At 35.5% G+C, this 24,037-nt stretch overlaps 1 protein-coding gene across 2 annotated transcripts in view; it reads left to right on the top strand.

Annotated features, from left to right (window-relative positions):
* The window catches only part of CCDC17 (coiled-coil domain containing 17), a 71,217-nt gene that overhangs the window by 27,703 nt on the left and 19,477 nt on the right, over positions 1-24,037 (top strand). For both annotated transcript variants that reach the window (XM_073643604.1, XM_073643605.1), the window contains exons 10-16: positions 6,667-6,893; positions 8,430-8,515; positions 8,736-8,951; positions 9,223-9,445; positions 11,372-11,482; positions 11,900-12,057; positions 15,926-16,067. In XM_073643604.1, the coding sequence (XP_073499705.1) occupies positions 6,667-6,893; positions 8,430-8,515; positions 8,736-8,951; positions 9,223-9,445; positions 11,372-11,482; positions 11,900-12,057; positions 15,926-16,067 (1,163 nt within the window). The remainder of the gene's footprint in view (positions 1-6,666; positions 6,894-8,429; positions 8,516-8,735; positions 8,952-9,222; positions 9,446-11,371; positions 11,483-11,899; positions 12,058-15,925; positions 16,068-24,037) is intronic.

Genomic DNA, 24,037 nt, shown 5'->3' with positions numbered 1-24,037 from the left:
GTATTATAGTAGTTATATTCTTGTACATGGGGGCAGTATTATAGTAGTTATATTCTTGTACATAGGGGGCAGTATTATAGTAGTTATATTTTTGTACATAGGGGTAGTCTTATAGTAGTTATATTCTAGTACATAGGGGGCTGTATTATAGTAGTTATATTCTCGTACATAGGGGGCAGTGTTATTGTAGTTATATTCTTGTTCCCCAGAGAGGTTGGCAAAACTAGGACTATTCAGCCTGGAAAAGAGAAGGTTGAGGGGGGACATAATAAATGTGTACAAATATGTTAGGGGACAGTATAGAGATCTTGCCCGGGATTTGTTCAAAAGGAGGGATATTACGGTAACAAGAGGGCACTCACTAAGACTGGAAGAGAAAAGGTTTCAGCACCAGCATAGGAAGGGGTTCTTTACGGTAAGAGCAGTGAGAACATGGAATTCACTGAGTGAGGAGACGGTAATGTCAGATTCACTACACCAGTTCAAGCGGGGACTGGATGCATTTCTAGATACCAGGCAGATTTCAGCATATACTTAAAAATAAAATAAAATAGTAGGTTGATACAGGGATTTATTCTGACTGCTGGTTTCAGAGTCGGGAGGGAATTTTTCCTCAGGTGAAGATTGGCCAAATCATTTGGGGTTTTTGTCCTCCTCTGGATCAACTTTAGCAATTACAGAACTAACAGGTCGAACTTGATGGACGCAAGTCTTTATTCGGCTTTACAAACTATGTTACTATGTTCATAGGGGCAGTATTATAGTAGTTATATTCTTGTACATAGGGGGCAGTATTATAGTAGTTATAGTCTCGTACATAGGGGGCAGTGTTATTGTAGTTATATTCTTGTTCATAGGAGCAGTATTATAGTAGTTATATTCTTGTACATAGGAGCAGTATTATAGTAGTTATATTTTTGTGCATAGGGGCAGTATTATAGTAGTTATATTCTTGTACATAGGGGCAGTATTATAGTAGTTATATTCTTGTACATAGGAGCAGTATTATAGTAGTTATATTTTTGTACATAGGGGCAGTATTATAGTAGTTATATTCTTGTACATAGGGGCAGTATTATTGTAGTTATATTCTTGTACATAGGGGCAGTATTATAGTAGTTATATTCTTGTACATAGGGGCAGTATTATAGTAGTTATATTCTTGTACATAGGGGCAGTATTATTGTAGTTATATTCTTGTACATAGGGGCAGTATTATAGTAGTTATATTCTTGTACATAGGGGCAGTATTATAGTAGTTATATTCTTGTACAAAAGAGCAGTATTATAGTAGTTATATTCTTGTACATAGGAGCAGTATTATAGTAGTTATATTCTTGTACATAGGAGCAGTATTATAGTAGTTATATTCTTGTACATAGGAGCAGTATTATAGTAGTTATATTCTTGTACATTGGAGCAGTATTATAGTAGTTATATTCTTGTACATAGGGGCAGTATTATAGTAGTTATAGTCTTGTACTTAGGGAGCAGTATTATAGTAGTTATATTCTTGTACATAGGAGCAGTATTATAGTAGTTATATTCTTGTACATAGGGGCAGTATTATAGTAGTTCCATTCTTGTACATAGGGGCAGTATTATAGTAGTTCCATTCTTGTACATAGGGGCAGTATTATAGTAGTTCTATTCTTGTACATAGGAGCAATATTATAGTAGTTATATTCTTTACATAGGAGCAGTATTATAGTAGTTATATTCTTGTACATAGGAGCAGTATTATAGTATTTATATTCTTGTACATAGGGGCAGTATTATAGTAGTTCTATTCTTGTACATAGGAGCAGTATTATAGTAGTTCTATTCTTGTACATAGGAGCCGTATTATAGTAGTTATATTCTTGTACATAGGGGCAGTATTATAGTAGTTATATTCTTGTACATAGGAGCAGTATTATAGTAGTTATATTCTTGTACATAGGGAGCAATATTATAGTAGTTCTATTCTTGTACATAGGAGCAGTATTATAGTAGTTATATTCTTGTACATAGGGGCAGTATTATAGTAGTTATAGTCTTGTACATAGGGAGCAGTATTATAGTAGTTCTATTCTTTCACATAAAGGACAGTATTATAGTAGTTCTATTCTTGTACATAGGGGACAGTATTATAGTAGATATATTCTTGTACATAGGGGGCCAGATTATAGTACATATATTCTTGTACACAGGAGCAGTATTATAGTAGTTATATTCTTGTACATAGGGGGCAGTGTTATTGTAGTTATATTCTTGTTCATAGGGGTAGTATTATAGTAGTTCTATTCTTGTACATAGGGGGCAGTGTTATAGTAGTTCTATTCTTGTACATAGGAGCAGTATTATAGTAGTTATATTCTTGTATACAGGAGCAGTATTATAGTAGTTATATTCTTGTACATAGGAGCAGTATTATAGTAGTTATATTCTTGTACATAGGAGCAGTATTATAGTAGTTATATTCTTGTACATAGGAGCAGTATTATAGTAGTTATATTCTTGTACATAGGAGTAGTATTATAGTAGTTATATTCTTGCACATAAGGGACAGTATTATAGTAGTTATATTCTTGTACATAGGGGGCCGGATTATAGTAGATATATTCTTGTACATAGGGGGCCAGATTATAATATATTCTTGTTCATAGGGGCAGTATTATAGTAGTTATATTATTATACATAGGAGCAGTATTATAGTAGTTATATTCTTGTATACAGGAGCAGTATTATAGTAGTTATATTCTTGTACATAGGGAGCAGTATTATAGTAGTTATATTCTTGTTCATAGGGGCAGTATTATAGTAGTTATATTCTCGTACATAGGGGCAGTATTATAGTAGTTATATTCTTGTACATAGGGGCAGTATTATAGTAGTTATATTCTTGTACATAGGGGCAGTATTATAGTAGTTATATTCTTGTACATAGGGGGCAGTATTATAGTAGTTATATTCTTGTACATAGGGTGCTGTATTATAGTAGTTATATTCTCGTGCATAGGGGGCAGTGTTATTGTAGTTATTTTCTTGTTCATAGGGGCAGTATTATAGTAGTTATATTCTTGTACATAGGGGGCAGTATTATAGTAGTTATAGTCTCGTACATAGGGGGCAGTGTTATTGTAGTTATATTCTTGTTCATAGGAGCAGTATTATAGTAGTTATATTTTTGTACATAGGGGTAGTATTATAGTAGTTATATTGTTGTACATAGGGGCAGTATTATAGTAGTTATATTCTTGTACATAGGGGCAGTATTATAGTAGTTATATTCTTGTACATAGGGGCAGTATTATAGTAGTTATATTCTTGTACATAGGGGCAGTATTATTGTAGTTGTATTCTTGTACATAGGGGCAGTATTATAGTAGTTATATTCTTGTACAAAAGAGCAGTATTATAGTAGTTATATTCTTGTACATAGGGGCAGTATTATAGTAGTTATATTCTTGTACATAGGGGCAGTATTATAGTAGTTATATTCTTGTACATAGGGGCAGTATTATAGTAGTTATATTGTTGTACATAGGGGGCAGTATTATAGTAGTTATATTCTCGTACATAGGGGGCAGTGTTATAGTAGTTATATTTTTGTACATGGGGGCAGTATTATAGTAGTTATATTTTTGTACATGGGGGCAGTATTATAGTAGTTATATTTTTGTACATGGGGGCAGTATTATAGTAGTTATATTCTCGTACAAAGAGGGCAGTGTTATAGTAGTTATATTCTTGTACATAGGGGGCAGTATTATAGTAGTTATATTCTTGTACATAGGAGCAGTATTATAGCAGTTATATTCTTGTACATAGGGAGCAGTATTATAGTAGTTATATTCTTGTACATAGGGGCAGTATTATAGTAGTTATATTCTTGTACATAGGGGGCAGTATTATAGTAGTTATATTCTCGTACATAGGGGGCAGTGTTATAGTAGTTATATTTTTGTACATGGGGGCAGTATTATAGTAGTTATATTTTTGTACATAGGGGGCAGTATTATAGTAGTTATATTCTCGTACATAGGGGGCAGTGTTATAGTAGTTATATTTTTGTACATGGGAGCAGTATTATAGTAGTTATATTTTTGTACATAGGGGGCAGTATTATAGTAGTTATATTCTCGTACACAGGGGGCAGTGTTATAGTAGTTATATTCTTGTACATAGGGGGCAGTATTATAGTAGTTATATTCTTATAAATAGGAGCAGTATTATAGTAGTTATATTCTTGTACATAGGGGCAGTATTATAGTTGTTATATTCTTGTACATAGGGGCAGTATTATAGTAGTTATATTCTTGTACATAGGGGCAGTATTATTGTACTTATATTCTTGTACATAGGGGCAGTATTATTGTACTTATATTCTTGTACATAGGGGCAGTATTATAGTAGTTGTATTCTTGTACATAGGGGCAGTATTATGTTAGTTATATTCTTGTACAAAAGAGCAGTATTATAGTAGTTATATTCTTGTACATAGGGGCAGTATTATAGTAGTTATATTCTTGTACATAGGGGCAGTATTATAGTAGTTATATTCTTGTACATAGGGGCAGTATTATAGTAGTTATATTCTTGTACATAGGGGGCAGTATTATAGTAGTTATATTCTCGTACATAGGGGGCAGTGTTATAGTAGTTATATTTTTGTACATGGGGGCAGTATTATAGTAGTTATATTTTTGTACATGGGGGCAGTATTATAGTAGTTATATTTTTGTACATGGGGGCAGTATTATAGTAGTTATATTCTCGTACAAAGGGGGCAGTGTTTTAGTAGTTATATTCTTGTACATAGGAGCAGTATTATAGTAGTTATATTCTTGTACATAGGGGGCAGTATTATAGTAGTTATATTCTTGTACATAGGAGCAGTATTATAGCAGTTATATTCTTGTACATAGGGAGCAGTATTATAGTAGTTATATTCTTGTACATAGGGGCAGTATTATAGTAGTTATATTCTTGTACATAGGGGCAGTATTATAGTAGTTATATTCTTGTACATAGGGGCAGTATTATAGTAGTTATATTCTTGTACATAGGGGGCAGTATTATAGTAGTTATATTCTCGTACATAGGGGGCAGTGTTATAGTAGTTATATTTTTGTACATGGGGGCAGTATTATAGTAGTTATATTTTTGTACATGGGGGCAGTATTATAGTAGTTATATTTTTGTACATGGGGGCAGTATTATAGTAGTTATATTCTCGTACAAAGGGGGCAGTGTTATAGTAGTTATATTCTTGTACATAGGAGCAGTATTATAGTAGTTATATTCTTGTACATAGGGGGCAGTATTATAGTAGTTATATTCTTGTACATAGGAGCAGTATTATAGCAGTTATATTCTTGTACATAGGGAGCAGTATTATAGTAGTTATATTCTTGTACATAGGGGCAGTATTATAGTAGTTATATTCTTGTACATAGGGGGCAGTATTATAGTAGTTATATTCTCGTACATAGGGGGCAGTGTTATAGTAGTTATATTTTTGTACATGGGGGCAGTATTATAGCAGTTATATTCTCGTACATAGGGGGCAGTTTTATAGTAGTTATATTTTTGTACATAGGGGGCAGTATTATAGTAGTTATATTCTCGTACATAGGGGGCAGTGTTATAGTAGTTATATTTTTGTACATGGGAGCAGTATTATAGTAGTTATATTTTTGTACATAGGGGGCAGTATTATAGTAGTTATATTCTTGTACATAGGGGCAGTATTATAGTAGTTATATTCTTGTACATAGGAGCAGTATTATAGTAGTTATATTCTTGTACATAGGAGCAGTATTATAGTAGTTATATTCTCGTACATAGGGGGCAGTGTTATAGTAGTTATATTTTTGTACATGGGGGCAGTATTATAGTAGTTATATTTTTGTACATAGGGGCAGTATTATAGTAGTTATATTCTCGTACATAGGGGGCAGTATTATAGTAGTTATATTCTCGTACATAGGGGGCAGTATTATAGTAGTTATATTCTTGTACATAGGGGGCAGTATTATAGTAGTTATATTCTCGTACATAGGGGGCTGTGCTATAGTAGTTATATTTTTGTACATAGGGACAGTATTATAGTAGTTATATCATTGTACATAGGAGCAGTATTATCGTAGTTATGTTCTTGTACATAGGGGCAGTATTATAGTAGTTATATTCTTGTACATAGGAGCAGTATTATAGTAGTTATATTCTCGTACATAGGAGCAGTATTATAGTAGTTATATTCTTGTACATAGGGACAGTATTATAGTAGTTATATCATTGTACATAGGAGCAGTATTATAGTAGTTATATTCTTGTACATAGGGGCAGTATTATAGTAGTTATATTCTTGTACATAGGGGCAGTATTATAGTAGTTATATTCTTGTACATAGGGGCAGTATTATAGTAGTTATATTCTTGTACATAGGAGCAGTATTATAGTAGTTATATTCTTGTACATAGCAGTATTATAGTAGTTATATTCTCGTACATAGGGGGCAGTATTATAGTAGTTATATTCTCGTACATAGGGGGCTGTGTTATAGTAGTTATATTTTTGTACATGGGGGCAGTATTATGGTATTTGTATTCTTATACATAGGGGGCATTATTCTGATTAGGGTATTGTCCTGTCCTTTCACATGGGTGTTTCTATTTACAGGGGATTCGGAGATCGCTGAGTTGCAGCGTGAACACCTTCAACAAATGTCTCAGCTCCAAGCGGACATTGAGATGCTCAAAAGGGACGTAACTAGAATGCCTCCTCGGGGTGGCCACGGACCCCCACCCTTCCAACCTCCGCCCTTGGCTCCTCCGCTCCCACCTCCTGTTCACCCATCCGGACAGCCTCTAGGAAGACCACAGCCAACCATTGAAATGGGGGGTTTGGTGAGTCGCCTTAAATTGTATTACATGTAATAATAACTGTGGTGAAGATTTTTTTGAGGCACCTTTCATCTCTGTTTAAGATCAATAAGAAAAAGCAATGTTGAATGTTACTGGAATGAATCCTTCATATTTCCTGAAAATATTCAACCTGAGCTGCTGCAGAACCTCGTTTTGCAGAGGTTGATGCATGCTATACAATTACTGACTGATACAGAATGAAGCTATCGCTTCAAAAAGAGATTCTGCAGCAGCAGAGGTGTGAGTTATAAGGAATAGTGTGCACTTACTATTAATTATTAAAAACATTAAATGACACCTCAGTTTTCAGTCTCGTCATTTGGCCATAGATCTGCTCTTTACTCTCCAGTAGGGGGCACATTATCCCATTTTTATTGCTGTTCCCATTCATGATGGAGGTTGTAAGTTCACCCACAGCTCTATACATTCACTGCTGGATAAGCCTGTGCCATCAGCAGTGGGTGCTTGCCATATATTAGCTAACTGACCCCAGGCATTTAACCGTTTACATGCTGGGGTCAATAGTGTCTGTGGTTTTCAGAGCCGAGGCTCCCTCTATAATCTCATAGGTGCCTCCACCGTGAGATTGCAGGATGTTGAAAAGTTCTCCGGGCGGCATGAGACCTACAAAGACCTAAAAGTTTACCATAGGCATGAACCTATTGGGTCCTGCAAAAGGTATATGACATTGCAATACGGAGATTAAGTGGCATCATTCAAGTAGGACCGAAAGAAATAAAGTTTACAGAAGAAAATTACTTTTTCATGGGAAAATGCACAAAAAAATAAGTTGTACAATAAATCATATGTTCCTGAAAATGGTGGATTTAAAAAATACAAGTCCTCATATCGCTACAATGGCAAAAGAAACAGTCATGGCTTTCTAGATGGAGATATTTCAAATAAAAAATAAATGAATAAATAAAACTTAAAAAAAAAAAAGTTGCATCTTTAAAGTGAACGTGTAATCAGAAATTGAACACGTGTATTTTTTTTTTCACTTTCTTTATTTTTAAATAAGACTCATGCTTCCTGTTCTTTCAGGAAGAGTTTTCAGCAGGCTCCTTATCAGCAGAGGCAGTGACAGGTAACGCCTGTATACACAGCTGATAACGCAGGATCCATCAATTACAATACTCAATAGCTCCCCCTGCTGCTAATCCCTTCACAATGACCTTTGCACGCGCTCATTAGATGCTTCAGTAGATCATAGTCTGCCCATTGCTGCTAATATACACGTGCAATTTTCTAAAACCACAGGAAGTTAGAGTCTAAAAAACCCTCATTGGCCAGTGTGAAAATTGCAAAATTTGTATTTTTTTTTATAAAGATTATGATATATTTGTAAGAAAAAAACAATTGTAAAAAAATTAAATAAATTCAGCGCAAAAAACTGATTTCAACATTTGTTCATTTGTGATGACAGGTCACAAAACTGCTGCGTTCTTGTATACATGTAAAATCGAGCTGTCCTCAAGGAGGCGCTATTGAATGACCAGGATCTTTTTTTTGTTTCAGGACTCTATGCGGCCCCCAAGCCCCTCCACAAACAGACATCTACTGGAGCCTCTGGACGCACTGGGACCAGCGCCATATGACCCGGTGTAAGGACCTCATTGTACCTTGTCTTTCTGTCTATACTTTACCTTCTAGGAACAATGCAAACTATAAGAGACAAGACGTATCGTCCAAATCTGAATTTCCTCTATATTCTGTCTCCGTCTTCAGCACCAAGTGAATGATGGTGGTTGTAGTGCTTTCTGATTTGAGACTGCAGTTTTGTTTTATTGCAGCTTTAGTTTTGCGTTCTCTTTCCCCCGTCAGGGCCGGCTTCGTCATCTTCTACGACTTCATACTGGGGCTGGAGCCAACATATCAGAAGGTGCGGCTGATGAGCGGTCTGTACAGTAACGGGCACAGAATGGGGCAACCTTCTACCCTCCCGGATGCCCTCTGTGAGGTGTGGAACTCATCACAACACCTAGCGAATAATCCCAGGGGAAACATCGCAATGTTGCGGGCCAAGCAGCCAATACCAAGGTACTGCACCATCAACCAGTACAACCCTGTCTTTACTGGGGGTCTTCAGGTTACCCAACGCAGGGAGCTTTCTGCCACCTCTATGTTGGCAACGAGATGCAAAACCCTCAGCTGTGCGATGTATAAAGTCAGAACTCGCTGGATGTAAGGATGCAAGAGACAGAAAAGCTAAAAAGGGTGGGAAAGTAACTCACAAAGTGTATTAGAAAGTTGCTGAACTTTGTATTAAACTTTATCTACATGATATCAAGAATTTTTTTCTTTGATTTAGGGTCCGGCCTTCTTCTTCAATCTCTCTCATCATTGAGTTTCAAGTCGCCGGAGGCTTTAACACATACGGTCAGGAGGTTCAGCACATGTCGCCTTCTGGTTGGACAAAACTGGACCTGTTTGATCAACATAACCAAGTCCTGAGCGGCCGGTGGAAGCTGCCAGTTAGGGCCCTGCCTCTGCGTCCAGGCCTGAGCACGGGACAACTCAACACGGTCCCTCAGGTAACAACAGGCATGCACTGAATGTAAGATGGGTGTACTGGATATAAGAACGGTGCACAAAATATAAGAAGGGTGCTCGGAATATACTGTAAGAAGGGTGCACTGGATGTAAGAAGGGTGCACTGGATATAAGAAGGGTGCACTGGATATAAGAAGGGTGCACCACTGGATATAAGAAGGGTGCACTGGATATAAGAAGGGTGCACTAGATATAAGAAGGGTTCACCACTCGATATAAGAAGGGTTCACTAGATATAAGAATGGTGCACCACTGGATATAAGAAGGGTGCAATGGATATAAGAAGGGTGGACTGGATGTAAGAAGGGTTTACTGGATATAGAATTGGTGCACTGGATATAAAAAGGGTGCACTGGATATAAGAAGGGTGGACTGGATATAAGAAGGGTGCACTAGGTGAAGTGAGTGAAGTGCACTGGATATAAGAGGGGTTATTGGATATAAGAAGGGTACACTGGATATTGAAAGGATGCAGTGGATATAAGAAAGGTGTATTGGATATAGATAGCGCACCCCACTTATACCCAGTCCACCATTTTTATATCCTGTGCACTCTTATATTCACTGCATCCTTTCTATATCCAGTGCTCTTCACTCACTTACACCCAGTCCACCCTTCTTATATCCAGTGCACCCTTCTTATATCCAGTGCACCCTTCTTATATCCAGTGCACCCTTCTTATATCCAGTGTACCCTTCATATATCCAGTGCACCCTTCTTATATCCAGTGCACCCTTTCTATATCCAGTGCACCCTGAGTATAAGTGGGGTACCTTGGGTATAGAAAGGATGCAGTGGATATAATAAAAGTGCACTGGATTTAGGAAGGGTGAATTGGATATAAGAAGGGAGCACTGGGTATAAGAGGGGTGCACTGGAAATAAGAAGGGTCATTGTATATAAGAAGGGGCTATTGGATATAAGAAGGGGGCATTAGATTTAAGGAGGTGCTCTGTATATAAGAGGGTGCTCTGGATATAAGAAGACTGCAGTGGGTATACGTGGGGTGCACTGGCTATAAAAAGGGGCATTGGATAGAAGAAGGGTGCACTGCGTATCAGAGTTATGCAGTAAATATAAGGCTGCACTGGGTATAAGTGGGGTGCACTGGATATAAGAGGGTGCTCTGGATATAAGTGGGTGCACTGGACATAAGATGGGGGCATTAGATATAAGTGGGTGCACTGGATATAAGTGGGTGCACTGGATATAAGATGGGGGCATTAGATATAAGTGCGTGCACTGGATATAAGATGGGGGCATTAGATATAAGTGGGTGCACTGGGTATAAGTGGGGTGCACTGGATATAAGAGGGTGCTCTGGATATAAGTGGGTGCACTGGATATAAGATGGGGGCATTAGATATAAGTGGGTGCACTGGATATAAGTGGGTGCACTGGATATAAGATGGGGGCATTAGATATAAGTGGTGCACTGGATATAAGTGGGTGCACTGGATATAAGATGGGGGCATTAGATAAAAGTGGGTGCACTGGGTATAAGTGGGGTGCACTGGATATAAGAGGGTGCTCTGGATATAAGTGGGTGCACTGGAAATAAGATGGGGGCATTAGATATAAGTGGGTGCACTGGATATAAGTGGGTGCACTGGGTATAAGTGGGGTGCACTGGCTATAAGAGGGTGCTCTGGATATAAGTGGGTGCACTGGATATAAGATGGGGGCATTAGATATAAGTGGGTGCACTGGGTATAAGTGGGGTGCACTGGCTATAAGAGGGTGCTCTGGATATAAGTGGGTGCACTGGATATAAGATGGGGGCATTAGATATAAGTGGGTGCACTGGATATCCGAGTTGTGCACTGTATATAATAAGGGTGCACTGGACTCCTTCTTCTGCCAGGCATATTAGGAGGTGACACTTCTCGTTGTATAATTTCTGCAGGTTGGAAAAGCTGAACTTTATCTGCGTGTGATCAATGCCAGAGATGCCGATCTCCAGTCCATGGCGGAGATCGATCCCAGGAATTCCCTGCTCTACAATTATCCTGCATTGGTGAGTATCCGTCAGTGCTGGACGCTGATCAGTTCTCACCTTATTATATGGTCCCCAGGAAAAACCAACAACAGCTTTTTTTTGTTTCAAGAAGCCCCTTATGATAAACTTTTTACAGAGGTTCGGGGGTCTAATTTTTATACGCCAACACATTTCACATATCTCACATGGGAATGCCCTAAATGAATGTAAAGACAGTCCTTGTTATCCTCTGTTCCTGTATCCAGCTCTCATCTGTTTCTTCTCTTTGCATTGGGACCTAGATTGGTCCTAATGGGGGATTCACTTTAGATATTTATGATTAATTTGTGTAGGAATATAACGATGTGTCTTGAGATGAACCTTTACGATTAACATAAATGTAATATTAATTAAATGGTAATTTGCTTACTCTTCGTCTTCTTCTCCTGCACTCAGATGCCCGGTCCTGCTGCAGCCCCCATAGATAATCCCGCACCACAGCAGGCTCATCAGCAGGTCCCCAGCTATTTTCATCTGCCGCTTTCCCCCTACACTGACTATGTTGATCCTCCGCCGGTCCAGGAGCTTCCAAATCAACCAAAACCCAGTCAGAGGTGAGACGGTGCTGCCCCGGCCTATGGTCTGCCGATAACGTCAATGAGCATCTGGTGCCCCAAAACTGCAAGTAATGGACAGAAATCATCAAACGCCAATTTGATGCAGAATTTAGGAGAACATGGTAATTCTCTGTAGATGAAGGTTCACAACAGACTGTTTATATTAATGTGAACTGGTACTGAGATATCGCTGAACAACAAACCATGACTTATAAGCCTCCCTATTACTGAAGTCTCAAAAATATGATAAAAAGTGATAAAAATGCTCCAATTATCCAATAACCCTCTAAGGTATTTATAGTGATTGAGCATAGGTTTACAAAGTGAATCAGTGCATAGTATAAGACCCTACAGGAGGGTGCAATGCGCTAGGAATGGGGAGACTAATGGAGAATGGAGGGTATTTTTGGCACCGCAGTCCCTTCTCCAAGGTGAATATCCTATATGAGGGTTTCCAAAGCTTTTTTAACATTGGGGGACCCCCGGAACAAAATATTACAAAATAATGCAAAATATGGAATTAATTCAGATCCAAAACCAGATCCCTAAATTTAGCCGGATAATTAATACAGACACCAGATCAAACCCTAAATTAGTTCAAGCCTCAGCTCAGTCCCCTAAATTAATCAGATTACAGACCAGACTACAAAGTTTATTTCTAACCCCTGGTCAGACCCAAAGACCTCAGAGTCAACATACGCGCTTAGTTTTGCCAGAGTTAGAAGCTTCAGGACACATCGGTGTCTTTTGTTCTAAATTTCTTTCTCTGGTGTCTTTTTTATAGTTTTTTTTAGTTGTTTTCGCCGGTGTTTTTCTTTTTTTCTTGACACTTGAGTGGTTTCCCAGCAGATGGTGGCGGGCAGATCACTTCTTTTAGCCACTTCATGGCTTGCGAAACCTGCGGTTAAAAGTAAAAAGCTCAAAAAGATTGAACATATGCACAGCAAATGGTTTTGACATTGCAGTTACATGTACAGTATATATGTATGTTTTAAGTGCTTTTTCAGGCAGGTTCCTCTGCAGACTCGCCTGAAAAAGATATTATGTGCAGGTATCCTAAGTCTATGTTTCCACGATGAGTTTTTTTACACTGCGTGTTTTCGCAAAAAATGCAAGTAACCTATTTTACTTAATGAGTGCAGAAAATCTGCAACATCAAAAACTCACCAAAAGTTCATGGTGGGAACGTAGCTTAACGGGTTTTACGGTTTCAGCTGCGCTTTAAACCAAGACACCACAAGTAATCAGTTCCCAGATCTGTAGTTATGGCGGAAAGCTACACTAGCTGCATTGGTAAATGTACCCTCATTATTGATCCATTGTGTCATTGCTGTAATTGTTGTTTTAATAAAAAAAAAAAGCATTGAAAATTTCCGTCACCAGACCGAGCGTCCTTGTGTCTTCCTGTGTAGCATCTGGTTTACTTCATGGCTAAATATTATCAGAAAAAGCTTCTATAGTTTATAATACATACAGGTATAATAGCTGAACACACATTTACTCCTCTCTTTAGGGGCAAAGAGTCTGTTCACACTGAGTTTTTTCAGGAGTGTTTGGAGCAGAAACTTTCCAAGTCTCCAATTAAAACTTAAAATCAAGTTTCTGCTCCAAAAACTCCTGAAAAAAAAATCAGTGTGAAAACACCCTTAGGTTATGTACACACATTGCAAGAGTTTTTTGAAGCTATTTTTTTTTTTAGCAGCCAAAACCTGCTCTCTTGCCAGTAAAAACACTGCATTCAAAACGCCTGTTTTTCAGTATTTTTGCAACTTTTTTTTGTGCCATTTTTGAAGCGGATTACTTGTGTGATTTGCCTACTATATGTGTAATAAAGTTAGTTTTATTCACCAAAAAAACGCTAATTGAGATTTTGCACTTTTTCATTACTTTTTATGTGTGAAAAAATGCTACAAAAACGCTGAAAGAATTGGCATGATTCAGATATAAAAATGCTGCAGTTTTCCAGTTCAATCAAGAAAAAAACAAGCGTGTGCATGAGATTTCTGAAATCTCAGCCGTTGCTGGTACTGTAAGAAGCCGCTTTTAATTTGCATCAAAAACCACTGCGAAAACGCAATGTGTGAACATAGCCTTAGGCTTCTCTGTCTTCCTTGCCTTTTTTAATAACTGTATTCCCTATTGGAGTTTCACCTTCTGTCTTATAACAGGCGTACACTACTGCCCAGTCCATCCCCCATGCTTTATACTGCGGTTTTGCTTGTACAGTTTTAGAGGAGGGGCTTAATTATGGGGGAGGAGCCTGCAGAAAGGCTTTAACTATGTGAAATCCTTACACCCTCCATATTTCTCATAATATGACACTGATAATGCAGATTCTGGCTTCACTTGTGTACAGCCCAAATAGATACATATATATAATACATATGTGGATTGTTACAATGTATCAGTGCAGGTCAGAATATATTATATATATATATATATATATATATATATATATATATATATATATATATATATGCATATACTGACCTGCACTGATACATTGTAACAAAACACATATATTTTATATATATATATATTTACATGTGTATATAATATATATATATATATATATATCTATATATATATATATCAGTGCAGGTCATAAAATATATATATATATATATATATATATATATATATATATATATATATATATATACTGACCTGCACTGATACATTGTAACAAGTCACCAGCTGTTTGAGCTGCACCAGGTCAGAGTGGGTTTTAGTCTCTGATTCTAAACCAATATTTCTGCATTCACTGAGCTCTTGCCTTAATTCCTTAATTTACCCAAAAGCCCTTTAAAAAGTTTTCAAACTTTTTATTATGTATATATTAAGCTTAATTTACATAAAAGTTGAAACTGAAAACCATAAGATTTGGGAAGAACAACAAATAGCTGATCTCCTAGGAGGGTGTAAGTCATCGGTGTGCAGCCAGAGCACTCAGGACGAGCAGCTGTAATTATGGCAGCGCTCTGGTCTACAGTATCTGGTAAAAAAAAGGGGATTTTTGTTTAAAAAAGTAAAGTTCAGCAAAAAGTTTTGCACTGCCCTGGTCCGGTGTCCAGTCCGGGTGTCTGTGACAGCTGGATCAGAGCAGTCTTCACTTTTGCAGTGGCATGCTGATGCCTCCAGGCCCCGGGGACATCATGAGGTTGAGTAAGTGCAAGTGACATCCATGATGCCGGGCAGGGGCAGCAGAAGTGAAGACCGCCTTGGTCCAGCTGCCATGGAGGGCTGGACCAGACACCAGCACAAGTTTTCTTACTCAAACATCCATTATGCAAAACCAGCCATAATCCTCATCCAACTGGACAGGTAAGAGACATTAGTGACTTGCAGTACAACCACGGAGACTCTTTCCCACAACCACGGTGAGGACTAGTCTGTACGGAGCAGTAGTCAGACATTTGCGCAGCTGCTTCATACAAACACTATGGGCCAATTCTTCATTTTGCATTATTGTTTTTAAAGTCGCTTTTCTTTTTTAATCTTGTGGTATTTGCTGGCAGGTTTTTTTGCACCAAATTCATCAAAATTTGGTTCTTTATTTTTGTGCAAAGTAAAAAAAAATATCCTTTATTTCTAACTTTTTTGCAACTTTTTTTTAGAGCAAAAAGTCTCGTGTTTTGGAAAATTTTGCAAAAATTGCCTGGTGTACATAAAATCACTCCATGGGAAGGAGGGGCTGGAGAACATTTGTTAAAAATTTAGCAACTTTTTGAAAAGTCTCAAATGATGAACATCTGGAAACTATAAACCCCTTCCAAAGTGGTGAACTAGAAAGAAAAAAACAAGCAAAGATATATAAGACTTAAAAAAAAAGGCAAAGTGGTAAAATGTAACCTATGTATTTCAGGGATGAAGGTGCAGGAGAGAAAGGAATAAAAGAGGAACCTGGAGCAGGGACTAGAGTGGGTTTCATCATAGACAGATTGACGGAGGCCCCCCCGGGAGATGGGACACTGAGGCTGACCGGATACCACATGAACACTGGACAGGCAAGTGCAAGGACATAAGTGGACGAGGAATCTTTAGTAATACTTCTCATTATTTTCCATTTTTTAGACTTTAGGTTTTTATTCCTCCCTTCCTTCCATTAAAAAAAAAGTTAATTCTGACTTTTCGATTTTTTGGCTTTTAATATACGGGTTAAATAATTTTGATAGATCAGACATTTATGTGCACAGCAAATCACAAATATGCTTATTTTTTATTTCTTTTTTATCTGTGAACAGGAGGTGTTTAAAGCTTTATTTATTTACATATTTTTTTGCTCTATTTTTTTAGTCCTCTTATTGCACTTGAACTTGCGATCATTTGACTACTATTTATTCTATATTCTGCGGTAATGTAGTGTATACTTAATTGGAGGCTCTGCTATGAAGTCCAATCATCAGCCGGGCTTCATAAAAGGATCAACATGGCAGCCATCGAGGCGCAACAGGCCCCTGGCTGTGATGGTAACCCATAAGCACCCCGCAATTACATAGCAATTGAGAGCGGCATTGAAATGGTTAAACAGCAGCAAATTAGACTCTTTCTAGACTCTGCTGTTGAAAGTAGTTGGCATCTGCTCTGTATGGTGCAGGCTCAGTTCCTGAGCCTTCTCCGTACCCACCCTACACACATATGGCATAAATTTACATATGGTCGAAAAGTGGTTAATGGAATCATCTCAAATTCTTGAAAACAAGCAACTTTGCACTTCACATGTTCTTAAGAACGTAGGCATTTTACATTGTATTGTTTACTACTCATTGCTTAGGTTACCTGCCACCTAGGAAAGGAGTGTAGCGCTTGCAAGCTTTATAATACTGCCCCCTATGTACAAGAATATAGCTTTTATATTACTGTCCCTTATGTACAAGAATATAACTATTATAATACTGCTCCTATGTACAAGAATATAACTACTATAATACTGCCCCTATGTACAAGAATATAACTGCTATAATACTGCCCCTATGTACAAGAATATAACTACTATAATACTGCCCCCTATGTACAAGAATATAACTTTTATATTACTGCCCCTTATGTACAAGAATATAACTACTATAATACTGCTCCTATGTACAAGAATATAACTACTATAATACTGCCCCTATGTACAAGAATATAACTACTATAATACTGCCCCTATGTACAAGAATATAACTACTATAATACTGCCCCCTATGTACAAGAATATAACTACTATAATACTGCCTCTATGTACAAGAATATAACTACTATAATACTGCTCCTATGTACAAGAATATAACTACTATACTCCTCCTATGTACAAGAATATAACTACTATAATACTGCCCCTTATGTACAAGAATATAACTACTATAAAACTGCCCCTTATGTACAAGAATATAACTACTATAACACTTCCCCTATGTACAAGAATATAACTACTATAATACTGCTCCTATGTACAAGAATATAACTAATATAATACTGCCCCTATGTACAAGAATAGAACTACTATAATACTGTCCCTATGTACAAGAATATAACTACTATAATACTGTCCCTATGTACAAGAATATAACTACTATAATACTGCTCCTATGTACAAGAATATAACTACTATAATACTACCCCCTATGTACAAGAATATAACTACTATAATACTGCCCCCTATGTACAAGAATATAACTACTATAATACTGCCCCTATGTACAAGAATATAACTACTATAATACTGCTCCTATGTACAAGAATATAACTACTATAATACTACCCCCTATGTACAAGAATATAACTACTATAATACTGCCCCTATCTACAAGAATATAACTACTAGAATACTGCTCCCTATGTACAAGAATATAACTACTATAATACTGTCCCCTATGTACAAGAATATAACTACTATAATACTGTCCCCTATGTACAAGAATATAACTACTATAATACTGCCCCTATCTACAAGAATATAACTACTATAATACTGCCCCTATGTACAAGAATATAACTACTATAATACTGCCGCTATGTACAAGAACATAACTACTATAATACTGCCCCCTATGTACAGGAATATAACTACTATAATATTGCTCCTATGTACAAGAATATAACTACTATAATACTGCCCCTATGTACAAGAATATAACTACTATAATACTGCTCCTATGTACAAGAATATAACTACTATAATACTGCCCCTATGTACAAGAATATAACTACTATAATACTGCCCCCTATGTACAAGAATATAACTACTATAATACTGCCTCTATGTACAAGAATATAACTACTATAATACTGCTCCTATGTACAAGAATATAACTACTATACTCCTCCTATGTACAAGAATATAACTACTATAATACTGCCCCTTATGTACAAGAATATAACTACTATAATACTGCCCCTTATGTACAAGAATATAACTACTATAACACTTCCCCTATGTACAAGAATATAACTACTATAATACTGCTCCTATGTACAAGAATATAACTACTATAATACTGCCCCTATGTACAAGAATAGAACTACTATAATACTGTCCCTATGTACAAGAATAGAACTACTATAATACTGTCCCTATGTACAAGAATATAACTACTATAATACTGCTCCTATGTACAAGAATATAACTACTATAATACTACCCCCTATGTACAAGAATATAACTACTATAATACTGCCCCCTATGTACAAGAATATAACTACTATAATACTGCCCCTATGTACAAGAATATAACTACTAGAATACTGCTCCCTATGTACAAGAATATAACTACTATAATACTGTCCCCTATGTACAAGAATATAACTACTATAATACTGTTCCCTGTCCCCTATCTACAAGAATATAACTACTATAATACTGCCCCTATCTACAAGAATATAACTACTATAATACTGCCCCTATGTACAAGAATATAACTACTATAATACTGCCGCTATGTACAAGAACATAACTACTATAATACTGCCCCCTATGTACAGGAATATAACTACTATAATACTGCTACTATGTACAAGAATATAACTACTATAACACTGCTCCTATGTACAAGAATATAACTACTATAATACTGCCCCCTATGTACAAGAATACAACTACTATAATACTGCTCCTATGTACAAGAATATAACTACTATAATACTACCCCCTATGTACAAGAATATAACTACTATAATACTGCTCCTATGTACAAGAATATAACTACTATAATACTACCCCCTATGTACAAGAATATAACTACTATAATACTGCCCCCTATGTACAAGAATATAACTACTATAATACTGCTCCTATGTACAAGAATATAACTACTATAATACTACCCCCTATGTACAAGAATATAACTACTATAATACTGCCCCCTATGTACAAGAATATAACTACTATAACACTTCCCCTATGTACAAGAATATAACTACTATAATATTGTCCCTATGTACAAGAATATAACTACTATAATACTGTTCCTATGTACAAGAATATAACAACTATAATACTGCCCCCTATGTACAAGAATATAACTACTATAATACTGCTCCTATGTACAAGAATATAACTACTATAATACTGCCCCTTATGTACAAGAATATAACTACTATAATACTGCTCCTATGTATAAGAATATAACTACTATAATGCTGCTCCTATGTATAAGAATATAACTACTATAATACTGCTCCTATGTACAAGAATATAACTATTATAATACTGCTCCTATGTACAAGAATATAACTACTATAATACTGCTCCTATGTACAAGAATATAACTACTATAATACTGCTCCTATGTACAAGAATATAACTACTATAATACTGCTCCTATGTACAAGAATATAACTACTATAATACTGCTCCTATGTACAAGAATATAACTACTATAATACTGCCCCTATGTACAAGAATATAACTACTATAATACTGCCCTCTATGTACAAGAATATAACTACTATAATATTGTCCCTATGTACAAGAATATAACTACTATAATACTGCCCCCTATGTATAAGAATATAACTACTATAATACTGCCCACTATGTACAAGAATATAACTACTATAATACTGCTCCTATGTACAAGAATATAACTACTATAATACTGCTCCTATGTACAAGAATATAACTACTATAATACTGCTCCTATGTTCAAGAATATAACTACTATAATACTGCTCCCTATGTACAAGAATATAACTACTATAATACTGCTCAAATGTACAAGAATATAACTACTATAATACTGCTCCTATGTACAAGAATATAACTACTATAATACTGCTCCTATGTACAAGAATATAACTACTATAATACTGCCCCTATGTACAAGAATATATAACTACTATAATACTTCTCCTATGTACAAGAATATAACTACTATAATACTGCCCCTATGTCCAAAAATATAACTACTATAATACTGCCCCTATGTACAAGAATATAACTACTATCATACTGCTCCCTATGTACAAGAATATAACTACTATAATACTGCTCCCTATGTACAAGAATATAACTACTATAATACTGCCCCCTATGTACAAGAATATAACTACTATAATACTGCCCCCTATGTGCAAGAATATAACTACTATAATACTGCTCCTATGTACAAGAATATAACCACAATAATACTGCTCCTATGTAGAAGAATATAACTACTATAATACTGCTCCTATGTACAAGAATATAACTACTATAATACTGCCCCCTATGTTAAAGAATATAACTACTATAATACTGCTCCTATGTACAAGAATATAACTACTATAATACTGCCCCTATGTATAAGAATATAACTACTATAATACTGCCCACTATGTACTAGAATATAACTACTATAATACTGCCCCTATGTACAAGAATATAACTACTATAATACTGCTCCCTATGTACAAGAATTTAACTACTATAATACTGCCCCTATGTACAAGAATATAACTACTATAATACTGCCCCCTATGTACAAGAATATAACTACTATAATACTGCCTCTATGTACAAGAATATAACTACTATAATACTGCTCCTATGTACAAGAATATAACTACTATACTCCTCCTATGTACAAGAATATAACTACTATAATACTGCCCCTTATGTACAAGAATATAACTACTATAATACTGCCCCTTATGTACAATAATATAACTACTATAACACTTCCCCTATGTACAAGAATATAACTACTATAATACTGCTCCTATGTACAAGAATATAACTACTATAATACTGCCCCTATGTACAAGAATAGAACTACTATAATACTGTCCCTATGTACAAGAATATAACTACTATAATACTGCTCCTATGTACAAGAATATAACTACTATAATACTACCCCCTATGTACAAGAATATAACTACTATAATACTGCCCCCTATGTACAAGAATATAACTACTATAATACTGCCCCTATGTACAAGAATATAACTACTAGAATACTGCTCCCTATGTACAAGAATATAACTACTATAATACTGCTCCCTATGTACAAGAATATAACTGCTATAATACTGTCCCCTATGTACAAGAATATAACTACTATAATACTGTCCCCTGTCCCCTATCTACAAGAATATAACTACTATAATACTGCCCCTATGTACAAGAATATAACTACTATAATACTGCCCCTATGTACAAGAATATAACTACTATAATACTGCCGCTATGTACAAGAACATAACTACTATAATACTGCACCCTATGTACAGGAATATAACTACTATAACACTGCTCCTATGTACAAGAATATAACTACTATAATACTGCCCACTATGTACAAGAATATAACTACTATAATACTGCCCCTATCTACAAGAATATAACTACTATAATACTGCCCCTATGTACAAGAATATAACTACTATAATACTGCCGCTATGTACAAGAACATAACTACTATAATACTGCACCCTATGTACAGGAATATAACTACTATAATACTGCCCCCTATGTACAAGAATACAACTACTATAATACTGCTCCTATGTACAAGAATATAACTACTATAATACTACCCCCTATGTACAAGAATATAACTACTATAATACTGCTCCTATGTACAAGAATATAACTACTATAATACTACCCCCTATGTACAAGAATATAACTACTATAATACTGCCCACTATGTACAAGAATATAACTACTATAATACTGCCCTTATGTACAAGAATATAACTACTATAACACTTCCCCTATGTACAAGAATATAACTACTATAATATTGTCCCTATGTACAAGAATATAACTACTATAATACTGTTCCTATGTACAAGAATATAACTACTATAATACTGCCCCCTATGTACAAGAATATAACTACTATAATACTGCTCCCTATGTACAAGAATATAACTACTATAATACTGCTATGTACAAGAATATAACTACTATAATACTGCTCCCTATGTACAAGAATATAACTACTATAATACTGACCTTATGTACTAGAATATAACTACTATAATACTGACCCTATGTACTAGAATATAACTACTATAATACTGCCTCTATGTACAAGAATATAACTACTATAATACTGCCCCTATGTGCAAGAATATAACTACTATAATACTGCTCCTATGTACAAGAATATAACTACTATAATACTGCCCCTATGTACAAGAATATAACTACTATAATACTGCCCCCTATGTACAAGAATATAACTACTATAATACTGCTCCTATGTACAAGAATATAACTACTATAATACTGCCCCTATGTATAAGAATATAACTACTATAATACTGCCCCCTATGTACTAGAATATAACTACTATAATACTGCCCCTATGTACAAGAATATAACTACTATAATACTGCCCCTATGTACAAGAATATAACTACTATAATACTGCCCATATGTACAAGAATATAACTACTATAATACTGCTCCCTATGTACAAGAATATAACTGCTATAATCCTGCCCCTATGTATAAGAATATAACTGCTATAATCCTGCCCCTATGTATAAGAATATAACTACTATAATACTGCTCCTATGTACAAGAATATCACTACTATAATACTGCCCCTATGTACTAGAATATAACTACTATAATACTGCGTCCTATGTACAAGAATATTACTACTATAATACTGCCCCCTATGTACAAGAATATAACTACTATAATACTGCTATGTACAAGAATATAACTACTATAATACTGCTCCCTATGTACAAGAATATAACTACTATAATACTGACCTTATGTACTAGAATATAACTACTATAATACTGACCCTATGTACTAGAATATAACTACTATAATACTGCCTCTATGTACAAGAATATAACTACTATAATACTGCCTCTATGTACAAGAATATAACTACTATAATACTGCTCCTATGTACAAGAATATAACTACTATAATACTGCCCCTATGTACAAGAATGGAACTACTATAATACTGCTCCTATGTACAAGAATATAACTACTATAATACTGCTCCTATGTACAAGAATATAACTACTATAATACTGCCCCCTATGTACCAGAATATAACTGCTATAATACTGCTCCTATGTACAAGAATATAACTACTATAATACTGCCCCTATGTACAAGAATATTACTACTATAATACTGCCCTCTATGTACAAGAATATAACTACTATAATACTGCCCCCTATGTACAAGAATATAACTACTATAATACTGCTCCTATGTACAAGAATATAACTACTATAATACTGCCCCTATGTACAAGAATATAACTACTATAATACTGCTCCTATGTATAAGAATATAACTACTATAATACTGCCCCTATGTACAAGAATATAACTACTATAATACTGCCCTCTATGTACAAGAATATAACTACTATAATACTGCCCCTATGTACAAGAATATAACTACTATAATACTGCTCCTATGTACTAGAATATAACTACTATAATACTGCTCCCTATGTACAAGAATATTACTACTATAATACTGCCCCCTATGTACAAGAATATAACTACTATAATACTGCTATGTA

The sequence above is a fragment of the Phyllobates terribilis genome, unplaced genomic scaffold (assembly GCF_046119375.1).
Source record: "Phyllobates terribilis strain yellow unplaced genomic scaffold, ASM4611937v1 Scaffold_8__6_contigs__length_399053987, whole genome shotgun sequence".
Lineage (NCBI taxonomy): Eukaryota > Metazoa > Chordata > Amphibia > Anura > Dendrobatidae > Phyllobates > Phyllobates terribilis.
Note: the sequence above shows the minus strand (reverse complement) of the source record. Positions and strands in the feature narration are given on the sequence as shown.